Source organism: Natrix helvetica (assembly GCF_964273705.1).
Source record: "Natrix helvetica genome assembly, chromosome: 6".
NCBI lineage: Eukaryota > Metazoa > Chordata > Lepidosauria > Squamata > Natricidae > Natrix > Natrix helvetica.
Window position 1 is genome coordinate 80,959,751 of NC_138553.1, and position 10,153 is coordinate 80,969,903.

The 10,153-nt window shown below is 47.1% G+C and overlaps 1 protein-coding gene across 1 annotated transcript in view; it reads right to left on the reverse strand.

The window, feature by feature from the left end:
* The window catches only part of LRRK2 (leucine rich repeat kinase 2), a 67,360-nt gene extending 57,464 nt beyond the window's left edge, over window positions 1-9,896 (reverse strand). The window contains exons 1-3 of the mRNA XM_081957132.1: window positions 9,615-9,896; window positions 9,415-9,500; window positions 6,207-6,316 (exon numbers count right to left, since the gene is read on the reverse strand). Coding sequence (XP_081813258.1) covers window positions 6,207-6,316; window positions 9,415-9,500; window positions 9,615-9,786 — 368 coding nt within the window. The 5' untranslated portion in view covers window positions 9,787-9,896. The remainder of the gene's footprint in view (window positions 1-6,206; window positions 6,317-9,414; window positions 9,501-9,614) is intronic.
* Between the last annotated feature and the right edge of the window lie 257 nt (window positions 9,897-10,153).

Below are 10,153 nucleotides of genomic sequence, written 5' to 3' on the forward strand. Positions count from 1 at the left end.
GAGAAAGGGAGGAAAAGAGATAAAGCAAGGGGGAGGGATAGTGAGAGAGAGAGAGAATATTATCCTAGACATATTTAACCAACATGTATCTGTTTCCAACAAATATAATTTAGATGCCACCTAAGAGGCTAGTCATTAAACCACAATTCTCAGTTACCAACATACCTTGGCTAAAAAAAAACAAGGCCTCTGGAAGTATAAGCATATACTAAATATTTCTTCTTTCCTCACAGCTGTCATTTTATTTATTTATTCTCGTGCAACCACCGCTTGAAACCCCAAATGATTCCATTTGAGAATGGCTAATCTTAAATGGTCTGTAGAGAGAGAGAGAGAAAAAAAGGATGGGAGCCCTTCAAGAATTGCGTTTGGACCGTTTCTGGGGCTTGCTCACAAATTGTTTGGGGCTTAGGGAACAAGCCCCGTGGATGATGGCGATGCCAAATTATTCCAAATAGTGAAACTGAAACTGATTGTGTGAACAATTCCCGGATATCTTGAGACTGGATGAATCGTTTAAAAAAAACAACCCCAAAGCAAACGCCCATCCTGTTTGATTGCGCAAAGGGATGCAAATTGGAACACACACAAAAATCATAACCCTCACATACAGAAAATAAGCGTGAACTGTCTATATAACCATTTAGGAAGAAGATCTTCAGGTTAACAGTGGATAAAACTGCATGCAGGATTGTGTGTGTGGTGTGTGTGTGTGTGAGAGAGAGAGGGGGGGGAGGCGTTGACAGTAACTACTGGAAGACTCAGCGCAGACAAAACAAACCGTTCCTTTGCACGAAGGAACACCCAGGGGTGTTCAAACTTGACAGCTTTAAGACTTGTGGACTTCAACTCCCAGAATTCCTCCTCTCGCTCTTCATCTTGATGATGTGCAGACGGGCAAGGGGGGGGGGGAGCTGGAACCGGTTCTAAACGGCAATGTGGATTTGTGGAACCTCTTCTATAGGAGAGGTTAGAACCCACCGCTGGGCTGGAGCTGACAGGGCAATGCCTCGCGTGCCCTAACTAATGGCTCCGTGCCTGCGGTTATGTCAGCTCCAATCTTTCTCTTTGTTAGAAAAAGAAATAAATAAACAGAAAGGAAAACCCCAGCAGCAAGTTAATTATATTTGCACTTCTTGTTGCTTGTTGCTCACTCAATATTTACCATCTTGCACAACATACTTCACTGCACAAAACGGTCACTTATCCGGCCAGGTTGTTTCATTATTTTGTCTATACTGGTACAGAAGTTGTGGGAGGTTCCATCACTCGACAACTGTTTGTCTGAAATGGCAGAGGTCCGTGATGGAGAAGCTATGGCAGGCGTGCCACGCCGAGCCGTATCCGAGGGCACGCAAGGCGTTGCCCTATGTCAGCTCCGGCATGCATGCGCGGACGTGGCCAGCTGATTTTCGGTCCTCCGGATAGCACAAGCCTCCTGAAGCCTGGGGAGGGCGAAAAACGCCCCAATGGGCAAACCGGAAGTTCGTTTCAGAACTTCCGGTAGGCCCGTTGGACTCGTTTTATGCCATCCACAAGCTCCGGAGGCTTTCCTAAAGCCTGGGGAGGACGAAAAACGGCCCAACGGGCCTACTGGAAGTCTGGAGGCTTCAGTAAAGCCTGTGTGCATGCAAGGGGGGGAGCGGGGGTGGTGGTTGTGGGCGCATGTGGGGGGAGGGCATTGCATTATGGGTGTGGGCACGGATGTCCGTGCGATTGCGTGCACAGGCGCCCTTTTGGCACCCGAGCAAAAAAACATTTGCCATCACTGGTATAGGTTGTCCTGCTTGAGCAGGGGGGCGGACTAGAAGACCTCCAAGGTCCCTCCCAATTCTGTTCTTCTACATTCTATGCTTGTCCCTTGCAAACACTTTCCTCACCACAAATCCACTCAACAACATCCTAGCACTCACTCTCCAGCACGTGTGCCCTTGTGCCTCATAGGAGGACCCCATCCCCACCCCACACGACGCCACAACACCTTGTTCCCAGCCTGAATTCTTTTTTTAATATAAATTTATTGCTTTATCGTAGAACATAAAATACAAAACAGTAAAGCAAGCAAGCAAAAGGAAACCGAACAAAAACATACGTTCAACCCCAAAGACGACAAAGAAAGAGAGAAAAAAGAGTGATCAGAAAAGCGGGGGAGAAAGGTTTTCTGTTAAATTTAACACGGAGGGTCCACCTAACTGAGCCTGCACTCTTGTCTTGCAGCAACTCAGCCCCGACTCACTCCGGAATAGTCACCAGCTGACTTGTTTGTTTGCGAATTGCCGGGGACCCATTAGCTCCTTTGGATAGATTTCATTCTAGAGCCCATAATGTACAGTGTACAATACAATAGCAGAGTTGGAAGGGACCTTGGAGGTCTTCTAGTCCAACCCCCTGCCTAGGCAGGAAACTTATACCATTCCAGACAAATGGCTATCTAACATCTTCTTAAAGACTTCCATTGTTGGGGCATTCACAACTTCTGGAGGCAACTTCTGTTCCACTGATTAATTGTTCTAACTGTCAGGAAATTTCTCCTCAGTTCTAAGTTGCTTCTCTCCTTGATTAGTTTCCACCCATTGCTTCTTGTTCTACCCTCAGGTGCCTTGGAGAATAGTTTGACTCCCTCTTCTTTGGGGCAACCCCTGAGATATTGGAAGACTTCTATCATGTCACCCCTAGTCCTTCTTTTCATTAAACTTGACATATTCCCAGTTCCTGCAACCATTCTTCATGTTTTAGCCTCCAGTCCCCTAATCCTCTTTCTTGCTCTTCTCTGCACTCTTTCTAGAGTCTCCACATCTTTTCTACATCATGGTGACCAAAACTGAATGCCATATTCCAAGTGTGGCCTTACCAAGGCATTATAAAGTGGTATTAACACTTCACGTGATCTTGATTCTATCCCTCTGTTGATGCAGCCTAGAACTGTGTTGGCTTTTTTGGCAGCTGCTGCACACGGCTGGCTCCTATTTAAATGGTTGTCCACTAGGACTCCAAGATCCCTCTCACAGTTACTACTATTGAGCAAGGTATCACCTATACCAGTGATGGCGAACCTTTTTTGGCTCACGTGCCACAAGTGGGGGGAGTGCAGGGGGGTCGAGTGCGAGCGTGCCGCACCCATAATGCAATGTGCGACCCCCCCAGTGCGCATGCGCGCACAACGCGCCACCCCCACCCATTTTTACATGTTTTTTTTGCCCTCCCCATGCTCCAGGGGCTTTATAGGAGCCTGGGCAGGGCGAAAAGAGCCTCCCCCGACCCCCCGGAGGCCCTCCGGAGGCTTCAGGGACTGTCCGGAGGCTTCCCTGAAGCCTTCGAAGCGCTTAAAACCACCCTCCGAGCAAACCGGAAGTGGCTTCCGGGTTGCTCGGAGGGTCGTTTTAAGCGCTCCGAAGGCATCAGGGAAGCCTCGGACGGTCCCTGAAGCCTTCGGAGCGCTTAAAACCACCCTCCGAGCAAACCAGAAGGCATCAGGGAAGCGTGGCTTTTTTCGCCCTCCCCAGGCTCCTATAAAGCCTCTGGAGCCTGGGGAAGGCGAAAAATAGCTTTTAAAAAGGTGAACTCAGCTGGCCAGCGCGTGCATGCACGCTGGCCAGCTGACAGGGCAGCGCCTCGCGTGCCCTGACAAATGGCTCCATGTGCCACTTGTGGCACGCGTGCCATAGGTTCGCCATCACGGACCTATACTGTACCTGTGCATTTCATTTTTGTTGCCTAAATGTAGAACCTTACTCTTTTCACCATTGAATTTCATTTTATTAGATAGTGCCCAATGTTCAAGTTTGTCAAGATCCTTCTGTATCTTAAGCCTGTCTTCTGGAGTGTTGCCTATTCCTGCCAGCTTGGTGTCATCTGCAAATTTGATGAGTTCCCCATTTATCCCCTCATCCAAATCATTGGTGAAGATGTTGAAGAGAACTGGGCCTAAAACAGAGCCTTGGGTACTCCACTGCATACTTCCCTCCATGTAGATGCAATTCCATTGAGGACTACATGTTGAGTGCAGTTGGTCAACCCAAGACAGTTGATGCTTTTTGAAACTTTGCTGGGGTCGTACCTCTTTATACAATATAATGAAACAAATAATTTTATTTGTTAGAATATGAGCCTAACATTTTAATAGAGCTCACTCTGCAGTTTCTGCAGAGAAATAGATTTATTCTAAGTCCCACTTGCTGACTGATTTAATTGCCTTTGTCCCACACCCCACCTTGTCTCAGGCAGGCTGAGATTGCAAAAAAAAAAACCTGCTGTAACTGTTTCAGACCAACAATCTTTTAGAGAAAGGGAAGCTGACCCCAGCTTTTACTCCAACTTCTGAAAGTTAAACAATGTCACTTCCCTTTTGTCTCTGTGACAAAAATAGCGTTGACATTTTTCTCAGCACGGAGAAACTTTCTTTTCATCAAAAATGCTCTCTGCAGCCTGAAGAGATCACTATTGTTTTTATTGTTTAAGATTTAAATTTCAATTCGATTCACAGTCTGTGACTGGTAACAGGTCAAGTCCTAATCAAGGACCTAAGAGCTATTAAGGTATTATTATAATTATTTATTTTATTCATTAAGCATGAAACTCAGTCAAGTGAACATTTAAAAATGCATCACAAATACCATTGACTGGTACTGATGATGTGATGATCTTTGGTGAGATTCACAGCCTTTGGGGCTGGTTGGTAGCTCAACAGCTCGAGTCTTAACTAAGGACCTAGGAACTGTTAAGGTAACATCAAAGGATATAAGCTGTTCCAAGTAGGGTGGTTTTTTGAGAATCAGAATGTTCAAGTCCGATAAATTTAGAATTATTATTATTATTATTATATACTTTATTCATTAAACATGAAACTCAGCCAACTGAACATTCAAAAATGCATCACAAATACCAGTGACTGGTGCTAATGGTTGGTACAGTTTGCTGCCAGCGTCCTAGGAATCAACCAAGGACCTTCTTAAAATATAAGTATAAGATGTTCCGCGTAGCGCAGTTTTTTGCGGTTCCGCTAGTGTTATTGCAGGAAGCTGCAATTTGTGGATGTATCTTGTAAAATTCTTGGACATGATACCAAGCGCCCCGATGACAATGGGTATCACTGCTGCATGCTTCATCCATAGCCATGTCGTTTCGATGGCCAGGTCGCGATATTTCATGATTTTTTCTAGTTCTTTTTCTTCGACTCTGGCTGTTCCTGGAACAGCGATGTCAATAAACTGTACACTTCGGCCCTCTACAACCGTGATCTCTGGCGTGTTGTGCTCCAAATGACAATCCGTTTGTATTCGAAAGTCCCACAAGATCTTCACCTTCTCATTTTCGATAACTTTTTCCACTTTTATGTTCCCATGACTTTTTTGATACAGGTAAGTCGTATTTTTTTACATAATGACCAGTGGATGATGATGATTGATTGATTGATTTAATCTTCAATTTGATTCCCAATCCCCTTTTGCGACCTTCTGATGAGCAAAATCGATGGGGAAGCCAGATTCACTTAACAACTGTGTTACTAACTTAATAACTGCAGTGATTCACTTAACAACTGTAACTAGAAAAACTGTAAAACGGGATAAAACTCACTGAACAACTGTCTTGCTTAGCACTGGGAATGTTTAGCTCCATTGCATTCGTAAGTCGAGGGTTACCTGTGCAAGATTATATTTTATATTTCTGCAGAAACAAGCCGTGCTAGGATCTGTGCAATACATACTGTATACAACATACTTATTGCCAACAAAAGTGTGTATAGTCAAGGCTACGGCTTTCCCAGTTGCAATGAATGGCTGTGAAGATTGGACCATAAGGAAGGCTAAGTGCCAAAGAATGGAGGCCTTTGAACTCTGGTGCTGGAAAAGACTCCTGCGAGGCCCTTGGACTGCAAGGCCATCCAACCGGTCAGTCCTAGAGGAGATCAACCCTGACTGCTCTTGAGAAGGCCAGATCCTGAAGAGGAAACTCAGATACTTTGGCCACCTAACGAGAAGGAAGGACCCACTGGAGAAGAGCCTCATGCTGGGAAAGATGGGGGGCAAAAGAAGGAGGGGACGGCAGAGAAGGAGGTGGCTGGATGGAGTCACTGAAGCAGTCGGACTGAGCTTAAAAGGACTCCAGAGGATGGTAGAGGACAGGAAGGCTTGGAGGAATGTTGTCCATGGGGTCACGATGGGTAGGACAGGACTTTGCAACTAACAACAACACCACAATATACTTACTGATGGACACTGAGAACTTCCCAGTCCTTTCCGACTCCTTGTGGAGCTGTTAAATGATGCAGAGTTTCTGGGCATATTTTAATAAGTTTGCAAAGAAGGGTCCAGCCCACCTAAAAAGCAGAAAATAGGTTTTGTTTTTAAAGATACAGTATACAAATTTCTTTTACGTCCCACTTAGAGATAAATTTTATCTTTAACAAGTAAAACTAATAAGTACAATTTCAATAAGTCCACGTTTTAGTACAAGAACAGAGTCAAAAAATGGTGCTAAAGTACAGGTAGTCCTCGACTTGTGACCACAACTGAGCCCAGAATTTCTGCCACTATGCTAGACATCTGCAAAGTGAGTTTTGTCCCGTTTTATGAACTTTCTTGCCGTGCTTGTTACGTGAATCACTGCAGTTATTAAATGAGTCACCCGGTCGCTAAGTGAATTTGGCTTCCTCGTGGTCTCTGTTTGTCAGAAGGTCACAAAAGGAGATCACGTGGTCCCCCAGGACAGGCGACCGTCGTAAATATGAGTCAGTTGTCAAGACTCTGAATTTTGAACACACGGCCACGGGGAGGCTGCAACGGTCATAAGTGAGAAGTGTGGTCCTAAGTCACATTTTTCAGAGCCATTGCAACTTCATACGGTCGCTAAACGAATTGTTGCAAGTCCAGGACAACCTATACATCACACGGACTCAAACTGCCCAGTTTCATCTATATCAGTGATGACTAAACTTTCTGTCATCGCGTGCCAATAGTGCATGCACCCACACCCACAATGCAACGCGTGCATGGCCCCCCCTGTGACCGGCCACCCTGCGCATGCGCATGCAACACCCTCCTGCGCTCCCCCATGCATGTATGTGATTCCCCCCGCGCCCCATTTTGGGCCTAGCAGGCCTCCCGGAAGCCTCCTGGGACCAAAAACGGGACATGGGGGCGTCCTGCCTCTCACAGCCCATTTGGGGCCTAGCAGGCCTCCCTGAAGCCTCCTGGGACCAAAAACGGGACACGGGGGAGTGCTGTCCTCCGTGCCCCGTTTTGGGCCTAGTAGGCTTCCCTGAAGCCTCCCAGGACCAAAAACGGGACATGGGAGGGGGGGTGCAGAAACCGGCCAGCAACTGCTCACGTGCCCGCAGAGGGCTCTGTGTGCCACCTATGGCCCGTGTGCCATAGGTTTCCCATTACGGATCTATATGTTGCAGAAGGCATCAAATCCCAAGCAATAATTATAAAAGGGCAGCAGAATTTTATTTCTGACTGAAATAATGTGGCTTTGTGGTTGATGCTGGAGTAATTTTTACTGCGGGGGAAAAAAAAAAAAACCCAAGCGTGACACCCACAGACTTCTGGACAGAACAAAATGGAGGCTGGATGCCAATCGCTTCATTTCTGTCCTGAAATCTGTTCATTTTTGTGTGCCTCTCACTGCATTTTTTTAGCGTCTGTGTTTCAGCAGCTCCCTGAATTAAAAACATCACTTCAGGCACGTTTATTCCTTGTTCGTTATGTCGTATAGTATGCAGACAGATTCTCGAAATAGAAACTATTCAAATAAGCTGATGGAGTGAAAGTGGGCAAATATCAAACGATTTCATATCCATATAAATGCCTTCTAGCAAGTTAATTTGGGCAGAAGTTGTGATTTACTGTTTCGGTAACAAATCAATTATAGATATGCAAGCAAACAGCTTTGCTTTCTTTTAACGTCCTGTCCAATTGTAGTTTATTTTTTATTTAAGGGACATTTATTGTGGAACTTTTCACCTACCGTATTATCTAGTCTTAACTTGCATATTCCTTTTATTATGGTAATTAAACCAGACTTTTGTTGAAAAATGAAATCATTTCCTTATAAAATTTCCCCATTGTTATAGCAACATACTGTTCATCAAACAGCAGCCCCTAAGCCACCTGCTAGACTCCTATTTTATGCATCTCTTCAAACTTTAAGGAGGGTACAGAGAAGGCTTTTTAAAAAAAGATAATAATTAAAAAACAGAAATTCTGTTTCACAGTCAATATTATGTCAAAGCAGTATTTTTTTTTGCCCCAAACGGAATAGAAAGTGAATTGTGACACATTCTGTCTCCCAGTGACTTCCTTCCTTTTTTACTCCTTCTATCTCTTTCTTCCTTTCATTCTTTCTTTTTTTTTCTCTCTCCCTCTTTCTTTCTCTCTTTTTGGTGCAGCAGATAGAATAAGGTTGAGCTTGCAATTGCAGACACAAGGTGGAGGAAGAGGAGGAGAAAGAAAAGGAGGAGGAGAAAGAGAAAGAGAAGGTAGATAAGAGCAGAAGGAGAATAACAGAAAAACAGAGTTGAAAGGAACCTTGAAGGTCTTCTAGTCCAACCCCTGCTCAAGCAGGAGATCCTATTCCATTCCGGTGGCTGTCCAGGAGGAGGAGGAGACTTACAAGGAGGAGGAGGAGAAAGAGAAGGTGGACAGAAGGAGAATAACAGAGTTGGAAGGGACCTTGAAGGTCTTCTAGTCCAACCCCTGCTCGAGCAGGAGACCCTATTCCATTCTAGTGGCTGTCTGGGGGAAGGAGGAGGAGAAGACCTACAAGGAGAAGAAGGGGGAGATAGAAGAAGAAGAAGAAGAAGAAGAAGAAGAAGAAGAAGAAGAAGAAGAAGAAGAAGAAGAAGAAGAAGAAGACGACAGAAGGAGAAGGAAGAGAAGGGGAAGATAGAAGAAGACAGAAGGAGTCAGAAGGAGAAGGTAGACAGAAGGCAGACAGGTACAAGGAGGAGGAGGAGGAGACTTACAAGGAGAAGTAGGAGATAGAAGGATGAGATGATAGCAGAAGAAGGAGAAGAAGACAGAAGAAGGAGAAGGGAGAAGGAGGGGAAGAGAGAAGGAAGAGAAGACAGAAGGAGAAGGAAGAGAAGGAGGATATAGAAGAAGGTAGAAAGAGAGATAGAGGCAGGAGGTGGAGACGTAGAAGGAGAAGAAGGAGGAGATAGAAGGATGAGAAGATAGAAGGAGAAGAAGACAGAAGGAGGGGAAGAGAGAAGTTGGAGAAGAGAGAAGGAGAAGGTAGACAGAAGGCAGAAAGAGAGGTACAAGGAGAAGAAGGGGGAGATAGAAGGAGAAAAAGACAGAAGACCGAAGGAGAAGAGAGAAGGAGGGGAAGACAGAAGGAAGAGAGGGGGAAGGTAGGCAGAAGGCAGAAAGAGAGATACAAGGAGGAGGAGGAGGAGGGAAGCCGCCTTACCTGTTGCACTCGCCCCACCCTCAGGTAAGAGACCAGCACCAGCAGCAGAGGAACGTAGATGCTGCCGTCGCGGAAGAGCGCAGCGCCTGAGCGGAGAGCCAGGAGAGGAGCATGAAGGGGGCAGGGAGACCCCCCGGGGCAGCCCCGTCCCTTCCCTTCCCTTCCCCGGGGGCGTGGGGGGGGGGGGAGAGCCCGCTTACCGCCGGGCAGGGCGGCCAAGGCCAGCAGGTCCTGCAGCGTCTGCAAGAGGCTCTCCAGCTGCTTCCCCTCCTGCAGGTTTCGCAGCCGGACCAGCAGCTTCTGCAGCGCCGCCGCCCGACGCTCCTCGTCCGCCTCCGGCACCGCCGCCGCCGCCGCCGCGCCGCTGGCCATGGCCGGAGAGACGAAGGCAAAGTCTCCGGCCTGCCCTGCCCGCCTGCCCCGCCGCCCGCTCCTCCGGCCCCGCCTGAAGCCCGCTCGGCTGGAGGGGAGGCGGAGGCAGAAGCCCTAGATGGCGCCCGGCTGGAGGGAGGAGGAGGAGGAGGAGGAAGGGGGGAAGGAAGGGAGGAGGGGAAGCCGCTGGGACGCCGGACGGCTCTCCAGTCCCAGCCCGAGCGGGGGCGGCGAACGAGCGGGGCTCCCGGAGCAAGGGGAGGAGAGCGCGGGAGAGCGCCGAGGATTGTCCCGGGAAAGTTTTTTCTCCTTTTCTTTTCTTTTCTTTTCTTTTCTTTTCTTTTCTTTCTTTCTTTTCTTTCTTGCT